Source organism: Nyctereutes procyonoides, unplaced genomic scaffold (genome assembly GCF_905146905.1).
Source record: "Nyctereutes procyonoides isolate TBG_1078 unplaced genomic scaffold, NYPRO_anot_genome, whole genome shotgun sequence".
Lineage (NCBI taxonomy): Eukaryota > Metazoa > Chordata > Mammalia > Carnivora > Canidae > Nyctereutes > Nyctereutes procyonoides.
Genome location: NW_026575126.1, coordinates 39,835,019 through 39,859,377, shown reverse-complemented (window position 1 = coordinate 39,859,377; position 24,359 = coordinate 39,835,019). Strand labels below are relative to the sequence as shown.

Sequence of the window (24,359 nt, the reverse complement as noted above, 5' to 3'; positions counted from 1 at the left end):
CGCATTGGGCTTCCCGCAGGGAACCTGCTTGTCTCTGCCTTCTGTGTCTCTCATGAATAAACAAATAAAAAAAAAAAGTAGTCAGCCAGGAGCCTTGACTCCTAAATCCTGTTCCCCAACTGCATGACCAGAATTTGATTTCTTCCCAGAGCTCTCATATTCAAAGGACCTTCCATGTATTTGAACTAGAAACCAGAAATCCTCAATCTCTCCTTGCATCTTCTCCAACACAACTTAAGACCATTGCTTCCTTGCCGTTTGCCTTATCTACCTGCTTTCTCAGATGGGGCTGATGATCAGTTCTTCACCCTCCTGGCAAGTGGGGTAGATGAGATCCTGTAAGATGAACTTTGAAGTTGAAAGATGTGATACTGGGTTCATACTTCCCTATACCCTGGTATTAGTGCCCTCTGTAAAACTGAAGTGCCATAAGCCAATCCCATTTGCAAAGCACTCTTTGTCCTGGGAGATGCTGGAGGCTATTGAGATTGTTCTTGCTAAAGCACTTGGATCCCTTAATAGGTGTAGAAGATGCCAAACACAATTGCTCATGTTGACCTTGGAGAAGTGAATTCTCCTGCCAGGCCCTTGCAATGGAGAATTCTCCAAGTCATCTCCTAGAAGGAGGATGCACAGGCCCTAGTCTAGTGTCTGCAACAGGTAGTCTTGGGATCTGAAGCTTCAGCTTCCAAACTCTGTAATAACAAAGCCTGTCCCCCTAACAAAGATGCTGTCTAGTATGGAGGAAAAGGATAATAAGTTGCAAGCCATATGTCACAGGAACTAGTTTTGTCCTACTAAATCAGTTATTCTCCCAGGTTTCAATAATGGTGAAAGGATTAACTAATTCTGTGTTCCCACACTGGAGTTCCACAAAACCATCATGAGAGTTGTTAGGTGAGACTCTTGCACACAACAGGTCCGCTGCCAGGGCCTCCACAATCCAACAGGGCTGGTATTCACTGCGTGCTTACACTCCTCTCCTTTGACCATCCCCACCCCGGTTTCATGCTACACATTTAAACGTAAATGCTCTGAGAAAATTTCCTGTAACAAAACATGCACTTTATCCTAAACTATCACCCGCGAATTTACTTAAAGAATACTTTTTTCATGCAATATCTCTGCACATGTCACAGTGTTTTCTGAGTACCATTTTGGGATACACTGAAGGACCTAGATTTCTAAGGTCCTTTCCATATCCTTCTCTATACATCCTCCATGGCAGGAGAGGCTCGAATACTTACAAGACTGCTAGGTCTATGTGATCCTTCAGGTTCTTCTTACCAGTAAAGCAAATGCTAGAGAGCAGACATTGCAGAGATGGATACCAGGAGGAGGAGCAACCTGAGCAGGGGTGATATTCCTGCAGTATACGTGGAATCCACTCTTCCTATTCCAGGGTGAAGATCTCTGAGCCTTGGGTTTGAGCATTCATGCAGATAAAATGATAGCCTTGGATAATCATAGGTCCCCACATATAATTCTCTGTGTGATCCTTCAGAAGACTTGAAGCTCTTTTCTTCTACCTTTTTGGGTAAAGAGCAAGACTAGGACTCATGGCCATCACAACCAATGAAGAACTTGATACCTCAAGAAGGAAGATTATTGAACCAGTCAATGCTCTGAGTAACCAAAGCTAATGTGCAGGTGGCCATTGCATTGCAGCCTCTCCCCTTTGTAATATTGCATTCTTGTGTTTATTACAGATGATAATGTGTCAGTCTTGTGCTTGACACTGAAGAGTCAGGGCTACATGAGACACAGCCCCTGCGCTCCTCATGCTTACATGGGGGAAGACAGACAAAACAAGTAAACAATCCAAACAACTCTAAGTGGTGATGCATGTTATGATGGAAATATATACAGTGCTCAGATGGATAAGAGCAGATATGACCGGTACCTGAGCAAAAGGAAGAGAGAGCCCTTGTGCAAGTTTGGATTTTAAAATTTGGGTGTTTCGGGGATCCCTGGGTGGCGCAGCGGTTTGGCGCCTGCCTTTGGCCCAGGGCGCGATCCTGGAGACCCGGGATCGAGTCCCACATCGGGCTCCCGGTGCATGGAGCCTGCTTCTCCCTCTGCCTGTGTCTCTGCCTCTCTCTCTCTCTCTCTCTCTCTCTCTCTCTCTCTCTCTCTCTGTGACTATCATAAATAAATAAAAATTAAAAAAATAAATAAATAAAATAAAATTTGGGTGTTTCAAAGAGATCATAGAACTGAATATTGCAGAAGTGCCTCTTCATTGAAAGAACAAGAGAAGTAATACAAGCTTCAAAAAGTGCTTAGCATTCTTGCTCTCCAGCTCTCCAGGGGAATGAAACACTCTTCTCATAGTTCCAAAAGCTCATCAACCCCCGCATTTTAATTTGATTCCAAGCTCTCCTCCTGACCTTCCCCTCCAGCAAAGGCAGTGGAGGTTCACAAGATCAGTGTGAGGTTCCAGATCATGTCTGTCTAATGGTGGGGAGAACTCTAGGTCTGGCAGTCTCTGCACTGTGGCCACTTAGCACAGTGCAGAAAAGAGGTTGAGGACTTGGGGAAACACAAGTCACCAATCCAGTTCTCAGAACCAAGCTTGCAGCCACTGTAAGGCTGTTATCTGAACCATATGAAATGGAGCATCTTCTGGATTATCCTAGAATCATTTGGTTATAAAGGATGTATTTCTGAGAAATTTAATACCTATGTTTCAGGCTAAACCTGGGGTTATGTGTTACACTTTCTCTTTAAACCATGTATAAATACATTTTGATTCCATGTTGCTTTTTTGGTAATCTGCTCTCATTCATGTGAGGAAGCTACAGAAATTCCTTCTTCCATTGTGCACATGTCCAACCCTAATCCTAATCCTGAGTTGTGGAACACTGCTGCTGGTAACTGGCTATGCAGACACTCCGATAGAGGCTTCTCACTTCTCAACTGCAATGTCCTGCTCCTGCTTTCCTGTAAAACCTTCTTTCCAACCACTTGGTCCAGAGGGCAGTCACCTTCGTGTCACCAGTCAAGACAAATGTGCTTCTGTCCTAGGTCCTGTGTAATTTGAGGCAACTCACAGAAGCTATGAAAGAGGGAATTACCAAGTGATTGCTTAAAGTCTCCTGCACTCATGGGAGGAATGAAAAGCAACCTATCCTCTCTCTAGCCCATTGGTCATCTTATAGACATCTTATAGACAAGGACAGTGGAGCATGAGGAACAGAGAGCAAGGAAAGGGGAATGAAACCAGAGAGGGAGGGAAAGATAGATGGTTGCTCCATGCACTTGAAAAACTGACCAACCTGGACTTGTCTCAGGTAAAAAATCAGTCCTTTCCTATTGCCTAGTCTTGTCAGTTCCTCAGCGTGCCTATCCATGTTACATGAGCTCAGTGGGCCATCTAGGAGGCAAATATCTTCTAAGGGCAAAGTCCACGTGGACTGACACAGAAAAGGTTCCAGAACTCTAGTAGAATAGCCACCTCTGCCTGGGCAGACAGGGTATGCTGCGAAAATACACGGCACCAACATCTCAGTAGTTTAACAGAAGTTTATTTCTCATTCCCATAAAGTCCATTACAGGTGCTCTCCATGGAGGTGGGGGGCTCAGGATCCCAGACGACTTTGACTTTTTGTGGCCCGTTTCTATAAGGGCTTCCACGACTGATGCAGGAAGAACACTACAGAGTCCTGCACCAATAAACAAAAGCTTTAGCCCAGAAGTGGGGCTTCTGCTCACAACCCATTACCCACAACTATCCTTCGTCTGCAACTGCGAGGAGAAAACCATAACAACTCCTTTTACTCTTCACTAGAACACTGGCCCTGTGAGGGTGTATCTTTAGCTCTTTTGCTCACTACTATGTTCTCAGTCTAGAACAGTGTCTGGGCACACAAGCGGCCCCCATGAAATCGACTGAACATAGCACCAAGATGTCCACCTGTATCCTGGGATGAGATCAGGGTACCCAAAGCCTAAGGATGAGGGCGATGGGCAATGGCTATGTATAAGGCAGCTTCATAGTTGGCTGTGCTTATGAAATAATACTTGGTGTAGTTCATCTGGGGAAGAAAATAAAATCCTGCTGAGAGCACCAGCTCAGGTGACTTACACCATAATGTACTGATGTACTGAGGCCAAGGACTAAATCAACTGAGCAAAATCACCACCTACAGTGCCATAAATACATCTGCTTCCTTACTGCAGTCTGCCCAGCAGATCACTGGGGAGCAGGGGAAAGGGAAACAAATGCACATGGGCTGAGCATCCACCACTGGCCAGGCTGTGAGGTGCTTTTCTTTCAGCAACTCCTCTTATCCTAGAATAACCCTGAGTTGAAATAGAGAACATGGAGACCCTGGTGTTTTGGCAACCAATCAAGCCACAGGAATGTTCTATAGTTAGAAATAGATACAACACAATGTCACCCAGTGCCCTGCAGGGGTAACGTTCACATCCTGTTAATCCTGCCTTCAGGGCTCACTGATGCAGCTAAGGGACAGCTGACTCGCTGCTCTTGAACAATTCCTTGTATCTGAGCCTTAACTTCATCTTTCATAAGGTATTTGGAAGAGATCATTTAACCCCCTTCCTGACACCACCTAAAACCTCTAATAGGAACACATGCTGAGTCACTGTTGTAGATAGGAGTCCTAAGACGATCCACAGCCCATAGAGATATTCAGCCATCTATTAGTTACCAATTAAGGCTGTTTTAAGTGCTGTATAGAGACAGATGGACTCTGCCTGCCTAGTAATGGTTTACAGTGAAAGACAACATGAATGCAGATTCACTCATCTTTGCCTACCACTCAGCATCACTTCCCAAATCTTTCCTCTTGGGAACCCAATCTCCTGCCACACCCAGTAAACCATATCATACAGTCAGCACACACTGCAGTTCCTAAGCATAACGCTATCCTTGTGTGTGTGTGTGCTTTTTAATTTGAGACATGTGAGCACATGTGGGTGCACGAATGGTGGGGAGGGGCAGGAGAGGATAAGGGAAAAGCAGATTCCTTACTGAGCAAGGAGCCAGATTCTCGGCTGGATCCCAGGAACTGAAATCATTGACCTGAGCTGAAGGTACTTAATCAAGTAAGCCCTGCAGGTGCCCCTGTCCTTTTTCTTAAAGACAAACGAAAGCCAAATGAAAAAGCAAATAAAATCGTGAGCTCATCCTGAACTCCTGTTAATTTTCTTTTAGGCCAAAAAAAAGTGCTCTATGTTTTATCATACTGAGATTATAAAGTCTACTTTCTTTTATTACAGAAAATTCTTTACTCGTAATACATAATCCATGGCTAAACATTCCAACCTGTTTTCATATGATCTCATTAGAGATGTTTATCTTTTTCAAACACTACCAATGAGGTATAAGATAGTGCATTAGTATTTTATCTGGCAGATTCCCTAGTGGTGAAGTAAATTACATCTCATCACAGTAAAAATGGTGCTAAAAGGATTCAAGAGCTAAAGTTGCTAAAATTTTAAGAACTCAAATCATGTCCAATTTTGGGAAGAGTGTCCAATCACATGGGAGAGGATGAAAATCCAATTTGGTTCTTGGAAAATTTGACAATTCATTTTTGTGCCATAGATCTCTTGAAATTGGTAATCCTAGTACCTTGAAGGCAATGGCATGCAATTAAACATGCAGATTATTGCTTTTTCTTTTGGAAGACCATGCTACAAATGTTTCTATCATGTGTTTAAAGCTGGCTGGGAATTCATGGCAAAACCAACAGTATTTACCATCTGTAGTCACAAAAGATTGATTCATGTATGCTTCTGCTATTAAAAGCTGTATTGGCGATTTTGCCAGGTAGAATTGCAAAAATGTTTCTTTCAACACCTTTCTTGCTAATGAATTCCCTGAAGGTTATGTGTAAAAATGTGAATAGTACAAAACTACTTACAGGAATCCCTGGCAGAGTCAACCTTGATTCCTTTCTGTTTAATATATTTGTATCACTAAATTTTTCACTGATTAAGTATTATTCATGCTTTTGTATTTTGTTTTGTAAACCTCATGGTCACCTCTATTTGGTGAATTTCTTCAGAATGAGGACCCTGGATAAGCTTCTGTTCAGTTCAGCGGTGGAGTTTCTGGTGTCTAAGAAGGCTTGATCTCCTGCTGAAGTTTCTCCTGCACACGCTACAAGTATAAGGTTGCTCACCTGTGTGGGTTCTCCGATGTTTAATAAGGTGGGAGTTCTGACTGAATTTTTTTCCACATTCATGACATGTAAAGGGCTTCTCTCCAGTGTGAGTTCTTTGGTGTGTATGTAGATTTGTATTTTGACTGAAGCTTTTCCCACACCAGGAGCATTTGTATGGTTTTATTCCTTGGTGGGTTGTTAAGTGCTTATTAAGATCAGAACTCCATCTAAACCTCTTATCACACTGTTGACATTTATATGGTTTCTCTTCAGTGTGAATTCTTTGGTGTTTAATAAGGTCAGAGCTAACTTTGAAGCTTTTCCCACATTCCTGGCATTTAAATGGCTTTTCTCCAACACGGGCTTTCTTATGAAGATCCATAAGTTTTAGCAACTCTTGTTTCCAGCTTGAAAATTTCTTTCTTTTCTTTATGGGAAAATCTCGGTGCCACTTCCCCATCCTATGTGTATCACCATGATTTTCCTTGCCTGTCATTTTCTGGAGAACTTTCACTCTGGTCTTTTTTGATACGACGTCTCCTGGTGCCTGTATTTCTAAGTCAGAAAGACATACAGGCTGATGGTTCTCAGTGTCAGTTTTGAGCTTTAACCCTATGGGAATAAACATAACAATCAGCCAAATGTAGGGAAGAGCAAAATAGAAAAATTCAATGATTACTGACATAGAAAATACAGATAAGCAGAATTCATTATTTTTTTAGACTTTATTTATTTGAGAGACAGAGATTGCAACAGAGAGCACAAGCAGAGAAGAGAGGGAGGAATAGACTCCCCACTGAGCAGGGAGCCAGATGAGGGGCTCAATCCTAGGACCCTGGAATCATGACCTGAGCTGAGGCAGACATTTAACCAACTGAGCCACTGAGGTGCCCCAATAAGCAAAATTTTAAATGCTAATTCCCTGCAAAGGTTGCTATCAAAGAACATTTGTCCTCTTCCCATGGTATATTTACCTGTAGGCAGCTCTCCAAGACTGTCCTTGAACTCCAAGGGCCCTTGAACCCATGGCTCTTCTCCTTGTTCTAGATAGGAGATCACTTTAGGTTTGGGGAGCACAAATAATGCTGTGAAATGGAAAAACGGAGGTCAAGGACTGGGAACTCAACAACTGTCCACCCACTCCATACTATTTCAGAAGCAGCAAAGGACAGTTTACAGTGGTCAATGAGTAAGTAGACTCTCCCGTCTGGTTTCGGGTTTATACTATACTGTGTACACAATGGAGAGATAGAGAAATAAACCTAAGCTGGATTCATGGAGAGGATAAAGTGCATGGGAATCCATCCACAGTGCCCCTCTTCTGCCACCAAGATTGCCCTATATTTGAACAAGATGGAACCAAACCCCAGAGTCTGCAGGGAATACAAGTTAGTCCTATTAATTCCTTAGGATTAGCCCAAGTCTAGCAGAGCAAGGTACAGGTCAGTGGATTACTGATGTATCATGTGCATCAGTGATTCCCCTCATGATAACAGTTAACTTCTTACTTAGCCCCTTAAGCAGCAAACACTGGACTAGGAAAGATTTCTCCTACTCCTTTAGCTCACTGCTTCTTATCCATGTGGAAGAAACAGACCAGAATCAGAGAAACTTTTCTAAATATACATTGTCAAGTTGGAGAACTATTCATCACTCATTCATTCAATCAATCTGTAATGATTGGCTAAAATGTGCCAGGCACTCTCTTTGGGCTAATGATATAGTGGTGATTAATCCAAGCCCCTGACCTCACAGGAGCTCACCTTCTGGTGGGAGCAGACAACCAAACAGCAATAACGTTTTCAGCACGTGATGAATATTTTGAAAAAAAATTAAAGCAGGATAACTCAGCATTTAAGATTCTGCTTCTCTGAAGCTATTTTAGATGAGGTAGTATGAAGACCTCCTTGAAAAGCTGATATGCAGCAAAAACGTAAAAGCGAGAGTTTTTGCCAATGGCCAGAAATGTGTGCCAGGCAGAGGAAAGATCAAAGTAGAAGTGAGGAAGGCAAGTTCAAGAAACAAAAAGATCAGTGAGGCTCAGGAGGACTGAGCAAGGGCACAAGTGGCAGCAGATGAGGGCACCATGGTGTACAGGGTCAGATCCTAGAGGACCCTAAGCACTTCAATAAGGTGTGCATTTTATTCTGAATGTGATGAGAAGCCATTATAAGGTTTGAAATGGGAAATGTCATGATTTCATCAAGTTTTTTTAAAGATTCTGGAGTGTGGGAAGGCAAGAGGCAGGGGCACCAAAGTACTGAGGTCAGTCTGGTTAGACAGGCTGCTGGCTTAAGCCAGGATGCTAACAGCACAAGGAGATGTGACATGGCTGCACTCAGGCTACACTGTGGAAGTGGAGCCAAAAGGACAGGGATGCATTAAAATGGGTTATGATGGCAAGATCACAGTCAAGGATGACTGTATGTTCCTTCCTCTTAGTTCCCGGGCAAACGTTCTTTACTGAGAAGTGAGAGATATGAGAACAGATTTGGGAGAGGAGAAAAAATAAATCAAGAATCTACAAAACAAAAAAAGGAATCTACATACCATCTGGAGGGTGCATCTGCCCAAAGGTCCCCAGGTGATCTGCATATACCCTACCCCTGTCTACAGACCATCTAGTTCAGAAACAACCAGTTATTGGAACAAAGCCTCTCAGATGAATACATTCCCAGGAAGCAGAGAACATGACAGATTACTCAACTTCTACCCGATGGGAGAGGGAGATTCTTTACCTAGAGAGATGACAGTCTCATAGTTTTCTCGCATTACATCATTGTAGAGGGCCTTCTGGGTGGGATCCAGTAACTCCCATTCTTCCTGGGAAAAATACATGGCCACTTCTTCAAATGTCAACAAGCTCTAAAGAAGACAATGGGCTTCAGCTCAGTACTTGCCACTACAGAAGCAGCCCTACTTTCTGGCCCATGAATTACATGGTAGGCAAGGCTGAATGAATTAACAGCAAATAATTTTTTAAGTGAAAATGGAGAAAAGAAGGAGGCAAAAGGATCAGCAGCAGAGTAGGAGATGCCTAGTTTCTAGAGAATATTGGCACGTGTGAGCACCGACACAACAATGTGGGTCCTGGGCAGCAAGGCAGCCCTCAATAGCTGGATCACACAGCTCACCTGGGACTCAGGCAAGACGAGCTCAGGTGCCACTGTCGATTCTTTGGTGATTATCTGCTCAGGAAAGGCTAGGATCTTGTGAACAGGCACAGCTGTGGGTGGAAAAGAGCCAGAGGAAATTTCTCTTGCTACTGATTATGAACATCTTTAGGTTATTTCTAAAGTACAGATAATCCTGATTCTTTCAGCAGAAATGGAATACTTTTAAAACTGTTACATCTGGGCAGCCTGGGTGGCTCAGCGGTTTAGCACCACCTTCAGTCAAGGCGTGATCCTGGAGACCTGGGATCGAGTCCCGTGTAAGGGCCTCCCTGCATGGAGCCTGCTTCTCCCTCTGCCTGTGTCTCTGCCTCTCTCTCTGTGGCTCTCATGAATAAATAAAATATTAGGGCAGCCCTGGTGGCACAGCTGTTTAGCGCCGCCTGCAGCCCAGGGTGTGTTCCTGGAGACCCAGGATCGAATCCCATGTCGGGCTCCCTGCATGGAGCCTGCTTCTCCTCTGTGTGTCTGCCTCTCTCTCTGTGTGTCTCTATGAATAAATAAATAAAATCTTAAAAAAAAAAATAAAACTGTTACATCTTACCTAGAAGTGGCCTTCGTATTGTAAATAAGAATTGAGTATCTACCACCTCACACCAGTGAGAATGGGGAAAATTAACAAGGCAGGAAACCACAAATGTTGGAGAGGATGCGGAGAAAAGGGAACTCTCTTACACTGTTGGTGGGAATGTGAAATGGTGCAGCCACTCTGGAAAACTGTGTGGAGGTTCCTCAAAGAGTTAAAAATAGACCTGCCCTACGACCCAGCAATTGCACTGTTGGGGATTTACCCCAAAGATACAGATGCAATGAAACGCCGGGACACCTGCACCCCGATGTTTCTAGCAGCAATGTCCACAATAGCCAAACTGTGGAAGGAGCCTCGGTGTCCATCGAAAGATGAATGGATAAAGAAGATGTGGTTTATGTATACAGTGGAATATTACTTAGCCATTAGAAATGACAAATACCCACCATTTGCTTCAACGTGGATGGAACTGGAGGGTATTATGCCGAGTGAAATAAGTCAATCAGAGAAGGACAAACATTATATGTTCTCATTCATTTGGGGAATATAAATGATAGTGAAAGGGAATAGAAGGGAAGGGAGAAGAAATGTGTGGGAAATATCAGAAAGGGAGACAGAACATAAAGACTCCTAACTCTGGGAAACGAACTAGGGGTGGTGGAAGGGGAGGAGGGCGGGGGGGTGGGGGTGAATGGGTGACGGGCACTGAGGGGGGGCACTTGACGGGATGAGCACTGGGTGTTATTCTGTATGTTGGCAAATTGAACACCAAAAATAATAAACTTATTATTTAAAAAAAAAAAAAGAATTGAGTATCTATTAACCTCTAAATGGGGATCCCTGGGTGGCTCAGCTGTTGAGTGCCTGCCTTTGGCCCAGGGTGCGATCCTGGAGTCCCGGGATCGAGTCCCACATTGGGCTCCCGGCATGGGGCCTGCCTCTCTCTCTGTGTCTCTCTCTCTATCATAAATAAATAAATCTTAAAAAGAAAAAATAATCTCTACAACAGGTTCCCCAGTTGACTTTCTTTGGTTTCATGAATGAAAGCAATAAAAGGATTTTTTTTCCTTATGCATCATGAAATACTCAGTTGGGCAAAATTAAGAAGTGTTTAAAATTGCAGAACTCTGTCCACTGTGACAAAGAATAGAAATGGGCAAGTAGAAATTAACTTGGTGAGTTCAAGAAACAGCAGTATCAATATGGATAAAGAGGGCTGAGGAAAGGTACAAGTGGCAGATGCTTAGAGACCAGATCTTGGATGCTCCTGGGTACTTTGGTGAGGAATTTAGATTTTACTTGAAAGAGTGAGAAGTCATTATAAGATTTTTAAAAGGATGACATCAAAATCCATCAGAGTTTTTAAAAACCTTGGCTGTTGCATGAAAAGTACATTGTGGAAGGCTAAGAATGGTGCCAGCAAGCACCAGTTAGAAAGTACTGAGGTGAGCCTGGTTTTACACTCCCCTGGATTAGACCAAGATAACAATTCAAGAGGATGAGACATGGTTGGATTCAGGGTATACTGTGAATGTGGAGCCACGAGGAAGATTAGGAGTGGGGAAGAAGAGCAAGATCAGAGTAAAGAATGATCACATATTTTCTGGCCTAAGATATTTGGTGAGTGGTGCTACTCTTTATGGAGATGGAAAAGGCAAAAGAAGAGATTTAAAGAAAGGGGAGGGAGAGATCAAGAATTTTAGGGTAAAGAATGAGCATATGCACTTGGAAAAAGCTCCCCAGGTGATCTGGATACACCTTTCCTCTGTCCACACACCAGATAGTTGAGAACCAGTTACTAGAACACAGTTTCTCAGAGAAATACATTCCCAGGAAGCAAAGAACATGACAGATTACTCAACTTCTACCCGATGGGAGAGGGAGTTTCTTTACCTAGAGAGATGACAGTCTCATAGTTTTCTCGCATTACATCATTGTAGAGGGCCTTCTGAGTGGGATCCAGTAACTCCCATTCTTCCTGGGAAAAATACATGGCCACTTCTTCAAATGTCAACAAGCTCTAAAGAAGACAATGGGCTTCAGCTCAGTACTTGCCACTACAGAAGCAGCCCTGCCATCTGGTCCACGGTAGACCCTGGGCACTCAAGGAATTAATAGCACTTTTTTCTTTTTTCTTTAAGAAGGCAAAAATGAAAAAAAGCAAGGGGTCATCAACAACCTAGGAGGTGCCTAGTTCCCCAGGGAGTACAATGGGGTTAATATGCCTGCAAGCTGGGCAGAGTGGGTCCTAGGCAGCAGAGGAAGGCAGCCCTCAATAGCTGGATTGCACAGCTCACCTGGGACTCAGGTAAGATGAGCTTGGGTGCCACTGTCCAGTCTGTGGCGTTTGTCTGCACAGGAAATGCTAGGATCTGGTGAGCTGGCACAACTGTGGGTGGAAAAGAGCCAGAGGAAATCTCTCACTTATCTATAAACATCCTTAGCTCATTTCTAAAATATAGATGATCCCAATTCTTTGGGTAGAGTGGGGACATCCTTGCAAGAGTGTGTGATTCCCTGAAATGGTCTTGTCATCATACAAAAGAGCCATGTATCTACCAGTCATTATATTAGGTTCCCCAGTTTTTATGAGTAAATGGAAGAAAAACCTTTTATCTTCCTCTCATAATGTGAATTGTTCTAAGGCAAAAATTCAACATATTCAAAAATGAAGTACTCAGGATATCCAGTGTATGATGAGATGTAGTTTTTTTTTTTTAATCATTTATTATTTTTCTCCTGGTACAAAAGTGTGTTCACATTCCACTCTGCTTTGTAACGAACAGAGTTCATGGGGTTATTACCCAGGTTCTGTAGGTTGGATACTTCTGTACCCTAGGCCAACTCACAGCTTACCCACAGCTGGTGCTCTACCGCAACCTCGAGGACATCATAACTGCTAATATGCCTGTTTGCCCATCCACATAGCTGGGGACACAGAAAATCCTCACAATGTTCTGGCTGAACAAATTCCTCTAATAGCTCCCAAAAGAAGGGAATTATCATAATGTGCCTTACCCCTCTCACATACAGGCTCAGTTTCTTTATGAATATCCCTGCTCAGCTGTTCTTGCAGACCCTGGTATGTATTCCAGAATTCTTCATCCTGGGCCATGCCCACTGGTTGGGATTCTGCTGTTTCTTCCAAGAGCACTGCCTCCTTTCCCAGCTCTTGGACTGCAACCTAGAAATAATCCCCATTTTTGTTACCACAAAAATTACTTTTAGTTTCGGGGTTGATTGTAAAAGGAAAAAGTGAACAGTCCAGATGATGGAAAGTGTGTGACACTAAAGGAAATGACAAAAAGGCTTAAATACGGTCAATTTTCTACAGAGAACTACCCAGAATGTTGCAATATTAGGATACAAGGGGAAAAAATGTGGCTATTGCTAGGCCTCTGACACAGCAGGCCCCACCCCTATGCATATAGACCAGCTTAGATCACTAACAGGGCCACAATAGGCCACCTGTTCTCATACTAGGTTGACAGGCTTTCTCTTGGCTTAGATCCCTCTTTAGTGGGCAGCCCAGGTGGCTCAGCAGTTCAGCATCTCCCTTAGGCCCAGGGTGTGATCCTGGAGACCTGGGATCAAATTTCACATCAGGCTCCCTGCATGGAGCCTGCTTCTTTCTCTGCTTCTCTGTGTCTCTCATGAATAAAAAAAAAAAAAAAAAAAAAAAAATCCCTCTTTAGTGTTTTTCTGTCTTCTCACAAAGATTAAAAAATTGACAAAGGAAGTGGTCTCCTCCACCAGATTATCCCCATATCCAGGCGGTTTTCACAGAACAGGGACGAAATGAAAGAAGATTTGGCCCAAGCAACCTCTGAATGATTTTGGCCTTAAACATATGCCTGCCCTTTATTCCCCTCAGTAGGCCTGAAGCCAGTTACTGTTCTGCCACCTGGCTAGGGACATGTTCCCCATTACCCAGCAGATCCAAGGACCATCAAGAGCACTGTGGAGCCTCTCTCCTATGAGTCAGAAGACACTATCCCTCAACGTCTTTCTTTTCTCAGCTACTCTGCTAGAATTTTCAAATGTTTCCCTTTCTTCTGCCTAATTTTCTCTCCCTTTGCATTCTTCTCCAATCATTTGGGTTTTCCTTCTCCTTACTATCTCCACTCAACTTTCATTTTAAGTGTTCACCCTTTTCCAAGTCCTCTTCCTCTCCAGCTCCTTACTATCTTTTATTCATTTGGAGCCCAAAACCCATGTCCTTGCACGAGCCAAACTAGACTTACTACTCTTGAACTCTGGCTCTAAAGAGCACAAAAGCAATTCTTCTCGAAGGCCAGGAAGTATCTGCCAAGGATCTGTGGAACCTGTGGACTACTGCTGTGGGTTTTTGGTTTCTGGTCCTGCCTTAGATGTCCTACAACAGAAGAGTGACCCAGTTCACCTTATTTCTCAACTGCCCACACCCATATCCACTTTCATCTTATTTGAATGCATGAATCAGGAATCTTTCTTCTCACCCCATTCCTCATTTGACAAGATTCCCTCTGCAAGTGTTCTACCAGGACCACAGCCTCCTCAATGCTCTGTAGATGGTCCTTCCTTATCCGGCTTTGGGTGTCCCTGGGTAGAATGGTCACGAATTGTTCTAGCACAAGCAGTTCCAAAATCTGCTCCTTTGAGTGGATCTCTGGCCTCAGCCACTGACGGCATAATTCCTGAAGTTGTCCAACAATTTCACGGGGTCCCGCTTCTTCCTGATAGCAGAAGTTCCGGAAGTGCTGGCGACAGCTTTCAGGACTGAGACTGTCGGTTTGTGCGATATAGTTCTTGCTGTGACTGGAACTCTCTATCACAGGCCCCTTGTTTTCCCACAGAGCTTTGATCTGAGGGTTCAAACAGTCAGCTACCTTCAGATCTACCATCATTATTCAGCTGCAGGAATAGTTTTACTCTTGTGTTGGACACCCCAGCAGGACCACCTTTGGCATACAATGCCCAGTCAGCTCTGGAACAAAATCAATAAAAGGATCTTCTTCCTAAAACACTAAGAGCAGAAAAAAAGTGCACATCAGTAAGAAAGTCACATGAACTTTTTTTTTTTTTTTAAGATTTTATTTATTCATGAGAAACAGTGAGAGGCAGAGACACAGAGAGACAAGCAGGCTCCATGCAGGCAGCCCCTGGGTCTCCAAGATCACGCCCTGGGGCAAAGGCAGGTGCCAAACCACTGAACCACCCAGGGATCCCTCACAGGAGCTTGGATACCCGCTAGTCACAATGGGAGAAAAATGAAGAGAAAAATCCTGCCTTGCTTTCCTTTTAGAATCCACCGCCAGCCCCTTTCTCTCTGCTATTCGCCACTTGAAATAAGGCACAGTTCACTATAGAGAAACGCCCACTGAAGAGTTGGCCTTGGTAAAAATGGTAACGATTCAGGAAAGGTTAGACAGTGAGAACATTGACCCCTCCGGCTGCACCGAGCTTCGGGGTTATGCAAACACCTCCTCGTCGGGCGTCCTATCCCAGCTCCCCCAAGCCCAGGGAGGATCAGGGGAACATTCTGAGTTCCTCTTAAATTTTAACCTGTCAGCCCAGTCTTCTGTCTCTAGCAAGGGAGTCCAACTTCTCGGACCCTTCATCCTCTTGTGAAGACGGAAGCCCTCGGTGCGGGAACGTTCCAGATTCTCCTTCCCACTGACCGATACGGGCAGGAGAGCTGGGACCCAAAAGTGAGAGCAGAGAAGGAAAGCAATCAGGGAAAAGCAGTCCTATCTCAGCGCGCAGCCAGGGGCCACGGAGCTAGACGCTCAACACTCCTGGGGGACGCTTCCCTGCGAGCAGCACAGAGGGCGCCGGGCACGGATCGGTTCCTGCGTTCAAAGCTCTCTTGACTTGAACCAGAAAAACCACCGCTGACCTTTCCTTTGCTTACAAAACGTTTCTCCAAAGGCCAAGTCGCAAGGGAGGAGAGGAGAGTCGCTGGCGTGGGGCGCCGTCCGCCCACCTTCCCTTTCCTCCACGGTCACTTGGACCTCCAGGCAAGGCTGAGCAAAGTCCCGGCACCCCGCTTCCCACGGGGCTCCCACGCGGCCGGCCCGGCTGCCCGGCGGCTCAGCGGGCCCCAGCACAGGCCCGGGCCGGCCACGGCGGCCAGCGAGGCGGGACGGCGGCGCGGCCTCGGAGCCTGACGGCGGGGCTCCCGGGCCCGTCCCGCCACCAGGCTGCGCCCGCCCGGCCCAGCGGCGCCACCGCCCACGGACAATGGCGGCGGCCGGGGCCCCTCGGCAGCTCCGGGCGCCGCCGCTCCCCCTGCCGCAGGCTCACCTGCAGGCCGCCGCCTCCGCCCCGCGCGCTCCGAGCCCGGCCTCAGCACCCGCCCCCAGGCCCGCGGCGCCCCGGGGCCCTTCCGACGCGGCGCTCGGGCCGGAAGCGCCCTGACGCCCTTCCGGGGAGGGGCTCCGAGCAGCCGCGCCGCGGGCCACCACCTCGCCCCGGGGAGCGGCCTTCCGCCCGGTGCCGCCCTGGCGGCCGGAAGAGCTAGTGCCCCCGAGCGCCCGGCCCGCCGCGGCCTGGGGGCAGGGGGCGGCGCGGCCGGCTGGTGCCTGCGTGGCCCTCGGGCGGCCGGCGGCGCCTGGTGCCCCGACCCCCGCCGGGAGCGTGGCCGCCGCCGCGCTCGGGGCCCTGGGCCTTGCCCGAGCTCTCGTCGCGGTCAGGCGGCCCCGAGGCCTTGCTTGGCCCTCCTCAGGGCCGCGCGCCCCTCGCAGCCATCCCGGGGGCCCGGTGAGGTAGGTTCCGGCCGTGAGGCGGGCCCGCAGGCTGGGATCGGGGCTCCTGCGGCCGCCGCCGCGGCATGCTCCCAGAGCCGGGCACCCCGCCCGTGGGCGTCCCCGCGGTCTCTGCCCGAGCTCGTGCGCCCCGCTTCTCGGGCTCCGGGCATCTCGGGTGCCCAGGCCTCCCAGGGTCAGCCTTCGCCACGCGGCGGGCTGCTTGTCGGGTGGCCCGCGGGCGGCCAGGGCTAGAGCGCTCGGGCAGTGCCTTCGCTGCAGGGGCTCCGGCGGGAGGGCGCGGCGTTTCGGCGACCCTCCGTGGTCACACGGGCCAGGAGGACGCGAGCCCGAAGCCGAGCGCCGCGCGAGCCGAAGGAAGGGAAAGGGGACTTTTCCTTGGGAAATGACAAAGGTGCCCCCAGGGAGTGGGGCCCCGCGCACGCGGACGGAGAGCTGGAGAAGACTGGGGTGTGAGCACACCCGCCATACGTTCTCACTAAGTGCGATCCCGCTAGTGTTGGGGGGAAGGCCTCACGTTAGAAAAGAAGTTCTTGACCTCTCACGGGGGCGCCGCGGGGCAGCGAAGAGACTGCATTTCCTAGACTAAACCCTGGAGCATCACTGGAGGCTGTATGAGGGACCATCTTTCCGGGGCAGTTCATCCGGAAGGAAGGTAAAGGTGGGAATGAAAATGGGAGGCCAGTACCCGGCCGCATATTACTTTTTTTTTTTTTTTAAGATTTATTTATTTATTCATGGTAGACATAGCGAGAGGGAGAGAGGCAGAGACACAGGCCGAGGGAGAAGCAGGCCCCATGCCGGGAGCCTGATCCTGGGACTCCAGGATCGCACACTGGGCCAAAGGCTGGTGCTAAACCGCTGAGCCACCCAGGGATCCCCTTACTTTGCTTTTTAAGGTGGAACCTTTTGTGCTTCTCTGATCCTTTCGGAGTGAGAGCAAAGGATTAAACACAGGAGGTAAGAATAGGCATCTGCCTAGGTCACTGGAGTAGGTTTCAGAGCAGGTTCATTTCCTGGGAATCTGAGTCAGGTTGAGAGTTAGTTTGTTCAAAGGCAACGCTTCTTTCCAGGCTTCGAGAACCAGTGGACAGTAGTGCTCGTAGCATGGAGATCCTCACCATCAGACCCAAGGCTGAGCATGTAATTGGAACTTCCTAAAGTGAATAAATGAATTCTGCAGCCGGGGCCTTGCATGCCACTGGTGGGCCTGATTCATAACATGGGGGTGGAGGATGTTGGGGGAGAAAAACTAAGAGACCCTGAGAAAGCAAGAAGAAATAAGGTATAAACTGGGGGATAGTGAATGAGGGTCGGTAATGATTTTCGTAGTTTGAAGTCTGTGCCAGAGTTGCTTCCCCTTGCTGTGGAGCCCACCAACGTGGCCCCAGCCTTTCCTTTTGAAATCCTCTTCCCTGCCCGGGCACTGCTTGAAAAATGCTCAGTGTACAGCTGGGAAGCGGTGAGAGGAAAGATTTGCACTTGATTCCGAGACACCATGCAGCTGCCATAGCGGGCCGAATGGTTTTGCTGTGTGGCAGGCTGGAGTTAGTAATGCTGCTGTTACAGATAACCAATTCTCTCTTTTTGCTTTTTCCATTTATATAGTCATCAGTGACTAATTCCCTCAGTGATGGCTGCCTTTCAGAAGGTTGCTAGATCTTAGTCTGCATTTGCTCCACACCCTACTCAGGATCATAGTCTTTCATGATTCTCTCAGTGCTCCACAAGACAGTAGGCATTTCTAGCAATAAATGGGGGGGGGGGGACTAGCAGCCTGGACTCTTGTGGGTTTCCAGATGAGAACCTTGTAATAATTCTTTGTAGTGAGTAATGAATGAAAGCTAATCAGGCTCTGCAGTATAGGTGAGGAAAGATAAGATAATGACAATCATTTTCCTCATTTCTCTGACATACTTTTCTTTCTTCGTAGCACCTGAAATGGATAAAAGTTGCGGTTTTTGTTACTTCTCATGAGTTTGTGTGTCTCGAATGAAAACTATGAAATTAATCTAGAGTAGGACATTTGTAAGGACGTGGAATGGTACTGGGCATCCAGGAGGACCTGCAAGGAATAACTGAGGAATATCAGAAACACCAGTAGAGAAACCTTTTAAATTTCTTCAAGCGGGAGAAAAAGTGAGTATTGTTTCAAATTAAGGAAAATCTACAGTGGAGAGAAATTGAATAAAGTCACAAATTTTAAAAATCTGCTATTTAACATCCTAATGTAAATTTAGAACGACAGATGAAAGATCAAATCTTTAAAAGTATTTTTAAATATGGTAAAATATTTTTAAAACTTTTGGGCCAGGATTCTGAAACTTGGTAACCCCAAAATATGGAAAAGCTTCAGTGAAAAATATTCGACTCTTGAGAATATACCAGATATACACAAGGAAGATGCTCTGAGAGTGGAAAAGTGCCACCAGGAAATTTTTACATACTTACATTTTACCTTGGTAAACATAAGTTGAAGCTCAGTCTTTGAGGATGCTATATTGAATGTAATAAATGTTAGATTTCTTCACATGAACAATAGTACCTACTAACTTTCTTGTTCACTAAAGATACTATACAGCTATTCTGGAATGCCAGCTGTCAGGACATTGCAATGTCAGGATAGCTTAGAATCTTTATCCAGGTGGATGGACTGCCACCCAGTGAACACTGTTTACAGAGCACCATGAGCACCTTTTTTTTTTTTTTTTTTTTTGCAGTGACGTAAAATCAGGTCCTTTTGGAAGGGGAGAAACCACACTGCATCTCTGCTACACAAGATTACTCTGCCTATGCCCTTGAGGCTTTTATACTCCCTTCTCAAGCAGTATTTTGCACATAGACTTATCTCACTTGGGTTTGTTCTTGTGGACATATCTTGCCTCTCTCCTGCTGTCTCTTTCTCTGTTGAGTTAGGGAGAGTATGCAGGTATTCCCATTATTCCTGACTGGTGCTGCTGTATGTGTCAAGAAAGAGGAGAATGGGGTTCTGAAAACAGACTGTCCATATCTTGCAGGAGCTACAGCTAGGTAGCGCTTTGATGGTTCTCTGAGTTCTTAAGATCTTCATCTCTAGGCTAGCACTTCCAACATGAGCCTTTATCCCTTTTGGCCCACTCCCCCTCCTTCCGTACAAATGCTGGTGCCTTTGGGGGCTTTAAGCTAGTCTTTTTGTTTTGCTTTTATTTTTTTTTCCAATCCGGCAAGGCTTTTCCCTTTTCTTCTCCTGTTGGTTGTTTGAAACCAAATTCAGTATGAATAAGAGAGGGAAATATACAACATTGAATTTGGAGGAGAAGATGAAGGTTCTCAGCAGGATTGAAGCTGGACGATCTCTTAAAAGTGTAATGGATGAATTTGGAATCAGTAAATCAACATTTTATGACATCAAAAAGAATAAGAAATTGATTTTGGACTTTGTACTGAAGCAGGACATGCCATTAGTAGGGGCTGAGAAGAGAAAGAGGACAACAGGAGCCAAATATGGTGATGTGGATGATGCAGTCTACATGTGGTACCAACAGAAACGCTCAGCTGGCATCCCTGTTAGAGGTGTGGAGCTTCAAGCTGCTGCAGAGAGATTCGCACAGTGTTTTGGGCGAACAGACTTTAAAGCTAGCACTGGTTGGCTTTTTAGATTTCGAAATAGGCATGCAATTGGGAATCAAAAAGTATGTGGGGAACAAGCCCTAAGTTCGGCTTCAGAAAATGTTGAGCCATTTCGACAAAATCTATACATGCTTATCAAAGAGGAGAAGCTGAGTGTAGCTCAGCTGTACAGTGGGGATGAAACTGACCTCTTTTGGAAGTCAATGCCAGAAAACATTCAGGCAAGCAGAAAAGAGATCTGCCTGCCTGGGAGGAAAATAAACAAAGAACGGTTGTCTGCTCTTTTATGTGCAAATGCAGATGGAACTCATAAATTAAAGTCAATCGTTATTGGAAAATCAAAGCTGCCCAAAAGTGTGAAAGAGGACACAAGTACATTACCTGTGATATATAAACCTAGTAAGGACGTTTGGTTCACCAGAGAATTGTTTTCAGAATGGTTCTTTCAAAACTTTGTTCCTGAGGTCAGGCATTTTCAACTTAATGTTTTAGGATTCCATGAAGAGGATGTCAGGGCCATGTTACTTCTGGACAGTTCTCCAGTTCACCCCTCCACCGAATCACTAACCAGTGAGGATGGGCGGATAAAATGCATGTTCTTTCCCCATAATACTTCAACCTTGATTCAACCAATGCATCAAGGCGTGATCTTGAGCTGCAAACGACTTTATAGGTGGAAGCAACTTGAAGAGAGTCTTGTAATTTTTGAAGAAAGTGATGATGAGCAAGATAGAGGAGAAAAAGGAGTTTCCAAGATTAAAATCTACAACATAAAAAGTGCAGTTTTTAACTGGGCAAAGAGTTGGGATGAAGTAAAACAAATAACCATAGCAAATGCATGGGAAAATCTTCTTTACAAAAAGGAACCTGAATATGATCTTCAGGGCTTAGAAGATGGAGATTATAGAGAAATCCTTGAGAAATGTGGGGAGTTGGAAAGCACATTGGCCGATGACAGGGTGTGGATTAATGGGGATGATGAAGAAAAGGGTAGCTCCCCAAAGCCAAAAAGTGGAATTACAAAGGAAGTTATTCAGAAAGGAGGAGGAGATGAAGAACAGACTGCTGAATTTCAATTATCTGCTGTAAGAGAGAGGTTGGACTACCTACTTGACTTCGTTGATGCCACACCTGAGTTTCAAAGGTTCCATTTCACACTGAAAGAGATGCAACAAAAAATAATAAAAAAACAGTTCCAGAGTAGAATCCATTCTAGAATTGGTAGTTTTTTGAAACCCAGGCCTTGTATTGTCAAGGATTCCTTCAATATGCCTTCAACTTCTAGTAATTAGATCTCGTGTTTAAAGATTTGTATAGTTGTATGATGCAGACCTGTTGTGAATTGTCATGGTTTTTATCAACTTATTTCACTTTGCATAGCACTGCCCACTTATATATTGTTTAGAAAACAAGATTTTAAAATATTTTTTCTTTAAAGTATAAAAACATTCATTAATCCATTTTTGTTTCTGTTATAGACAGAAAGATCTGAATAGATAGAAGATCTGAATAATGAAGAGTTATTGTCCCAGATTATCTTAGGTGTAATGGATGTGGGAATAGCATTACATTATATTTTATTCAGGCCATTAACCAGGAAGCCATATGCTGATATATAAAATAAAAAGAATAGATTTGGTTGGTTTTCAGTTTAATGGTGTGACATGCTCTGCTTTCTTAAATCTATACCACTTAGTCTTCTCCCCCCTTACTGTGCAAGTGACATGGTGATTATAGAAGATACATATTAAAATGATGAAAAGTACCCACCCAACTTCTGTCCACCAAGGATAGTTTAGCATTTTGGTGTATTTTATGTATTTAAAAAGTACGCAGATTACACTGTAAATAAAAAATTTTATATCTTATTATCTTAACATGCTTTAGGTCTTGGCATTAATAAAGTGTTAGCATATGTTTCAAGTCTAGGGTAGAATGGATTGTGGAAGACATGGATGGGAATGTGAGATGAGCTTACTGGACAGTTTTTAATTTGTCACTGCATCAAATGCACCCCCCCACCCCCCATGGGTAGTACATTTCCAGCGTAAATGACCGGCAGTCACATTCTTTTGGTAAGTATTCACTGATTCTGGAAGCTTCCCGTTGCTTTTCCGTGCTAGGTACTGAGCCCCAATGTTAGGCATTTAGACCTAAATTAGAAAACGACAGGAACAAACCACTGTTCAATGTGTAAGTGCTAGATGAGTAGAGGGTTCGGGAGTGTTTGGGTAGCGGGTGAAGTGTAAGGCGGTCAGAAGTGACTTCTAAACTGGGCTTTAAAGTTTAGGGCGGGCAATGGAAGGGCAATCTGGGCAAAGAGCTCGGGCTCCGCATGCGGGAGTGCGCCTTCTTGGGAAGCTGCAACGTCCCGGGATGTCTGCCGTAGTGGCCACTGGCAAAGAAGAGCAGGAAAGACAAGTCCGGGCCAAATTTTCGTCCCAGACCGTCCCAGGATTTCAGACTTCCGTCTGGGCCCTCGTAAGGTTCAGTCGGTTCTCCGTCCTAAATGGCTTACCCTTCGTGCCCACTTCTCCGTCCCCGCTGTTCGTGTCCTGGTCCGGGCTGCCATCACCCCTGCCTGGACAACTGCCTCAGTCTCCTCGCTTGCCCTCCCCCCCGTCCTTTCTCACCCCGTAGCCCGGGCGTCCGGATCGAATCGGGTTAGCCCCCTCCGTGGCGTCCCGGCGGCCGCACCACCCGGGCTGCGCTCGCCCCTTGCTGGGCCGAGAGAGCGGGGCCCGCCGCCGGGCCCAGGGAGGCGCACAACCGAGAGGAGTTCCGGGGAGTGCGACGGCGCCCTCCGCGCCGGCTGGGGAGGGGGAGCGGAAAGCCCGAGACCCGTGGGCAGCGCCGGCCCCGCGAGCCCGAGCGGCGGGAGCGGGGAGAGGGTGGGACGGGCCCTCGGGGAGACGCGGCCCCCCGCCCCCGGCGCTGTCATAGAGCTCCCGCCAGGGCGGGCTAGAGCGGCCAGGACGGGGCGACTGCGGGCGGGGAGCGGCCCGAGGGGAGCGCGCAGCCGCAGGGTCAGGCGCCGGGCAGAGCGGCTGAGGCGGGAGAGGGGGCGGGGCGCGGGGCGGGCGCCGGCACCGAGCTCCGGGGGCGGGCTAGAGGCGGGGCTGGGGAGGCGGCGCGCGGTCTCCGGGTGTGGTCCCGTCGTCCCGTGGTCCCGGGGCCCCGAGGCCGGGCGCAGTCGGGGTAGGTTAGTGGGGACGTGACCGCCGAGCGCCCCGCCCCCGTCAGCTCGTGCTCCTCCCGGGGCCGCGCGGGAGCCGTCCTCGCGGGGCAGGAGCGCGGGCGGGCCGCCGGGACAGAGCTCACCTCATCTTTTCAGGACTAGAGCTCCTCGGAGAAGCCCGGGCCCTCCCCTCCAGCAGCTTCACCCTCGGGGTAGGGACTCGCACCCGGGCTCTAGGCCGCTTTCCTGCCTTGAGGGCAAGTGGGGGTACGGAGGCCAACACCCCTCCGCATTATGGCCAAACACAGCCCTGGGTTTAAGAGAGAAACCGGTTTTCTTTCCCTACCCTTTGCCTGTGGCAATCTGACCACCTCCCTGGAGGTCTGGAACCTGGCGTGTCACCATTGATGTCTGCCTAGAACTTCTGGAAACTGAGAATGTTAACTGGAAGATGTGTCCAAATGTCGCTGGTCTGAACGATTTTTAATCAACCATTTTGTCATTGTTGAATTCACCTAGACCGTTCCCACTGCCCCCCTACCTGCTACGTGAAGGCGCACACAGTAAAAAATCACTTCATCAGAAATTGAGTCTCCCTTTCAACTGAAATGGAAGTCCGATTTTAATCAGAAGCGTTTGCAAGCTGGATTGAAGGCTAAAAGGACAAACGCACTTCTATTTTTTCTAATAAACACACTTTTGCTTTAATTAATCTTAACTATTTTTGAGCTGCTGACACCCAAAGAAGTTGATCTCCCTGTACTAATAAATTTGCTAGTTTCCCTTAACACATTAAGAACTTTTTAATGACTTAGTTGTTTCAAATGTTTGTGAAATGTTTAAAAAAAAATTACAAGTCTTAAAGCAGTGGTGATTTTGCAAAATTCTACCAGTTGACAGTGTAATTCAAACAGTATATTCTTAAAACGGCTGGGGCTGCAAAACCTGGAATTTCAGATGATTTCAAGATCCATAAATGTTTCTTAC

At 46.5% G+C, this 24,359-nt stretch overlaps 2 protein-coding genes across 9 annotated transcripts; one reads left to right on the top strand and one right to left on the bottom strand.

Annotated features, from left to right (window-relative positions):
• Positions 1-3,510: 3,510 nt before the first annotated feature.
• ZNF75A (zinc finger protein 75A) lies at positions 3,511-16,214 on the bottom strand. Of its 5 annotated transcripts, none has more exons than XM_055339552.1 (9): positions 16,125-16,214; positions 14,318-14,844; positions 12,858-13,023; positions 12,137-12,228; positions 11,733-11,859; positions 9,272-9,363; positions 8,876-9,002; positions 7,112-7,222; positions 3,511-6,749 (listed from the first exon to the last, which is right to left on the bottom strand). In XM_055339552.1, exons 2-9 carry the CDS (start codon positions 14,723-14,725, stop codon positions 6,070-6,072), a joined length of 1,803 nt encoding a protein of 600 aa, XP_055195527.1. In that variant the 5' UTR covers positions 14,726-14,844; positions 16,125-16,214; the 3' UTR covers positions 3,511-6,069. The 5 variants fall into 5 exon arrangements, 4 of the variants coding, with proteins under 4 accessions (XP_055195527.1, XP_055195528.1, XP_055195529.1 ...); XM_055339553.1 differs by lacking the exon at positions 16,125-16,214 and adding an exon at positions 15,718-15,795; XM_055339554.1 differs by lacking the exon at positions 16,125-16,214 and adding an exon at positions 15,384-15,459.
• A 96-nt stretch (positions 16,215-16,310) lies between these two features.
• On the top strand, positions 16,311-21,849 carry TIGD7 (tigger transposable element derived 7). 4 transcript variants are annotated; one of them, XM_055339559.1, is made up of 3 exons: positions 16,311-16,585; positions 18,519-18,724; positions 20,017-21,849. In XM_055339559.1, exon 3 carries the CDS (start codon positions 20,020-20,022, stop codon positions 21,484-21,486), a length of 1,467 nt encoding a protein of 488 aa, XP_055195534.1. In that variant the 5' UTR covers positions 16,311-16,585; positions 18,519-18,724; positions 20,017-20,019; the 3' UTR covers positions 21,487-21,849. The 4 variants fall into 4 exon arrangements, with proteins under 4 accessions (XP_055195534.1, XP_055195533.1, XP_055195531.1 ...); XM_055339558.1 differs by having other exon boundaries at positions 20,014-21,849; XM_055339556.1 differs by having other exon boundaries at positions 19,306-21,849.
• Positions 21,850-24,359: the final 2,510 nt, after the last annotated feature.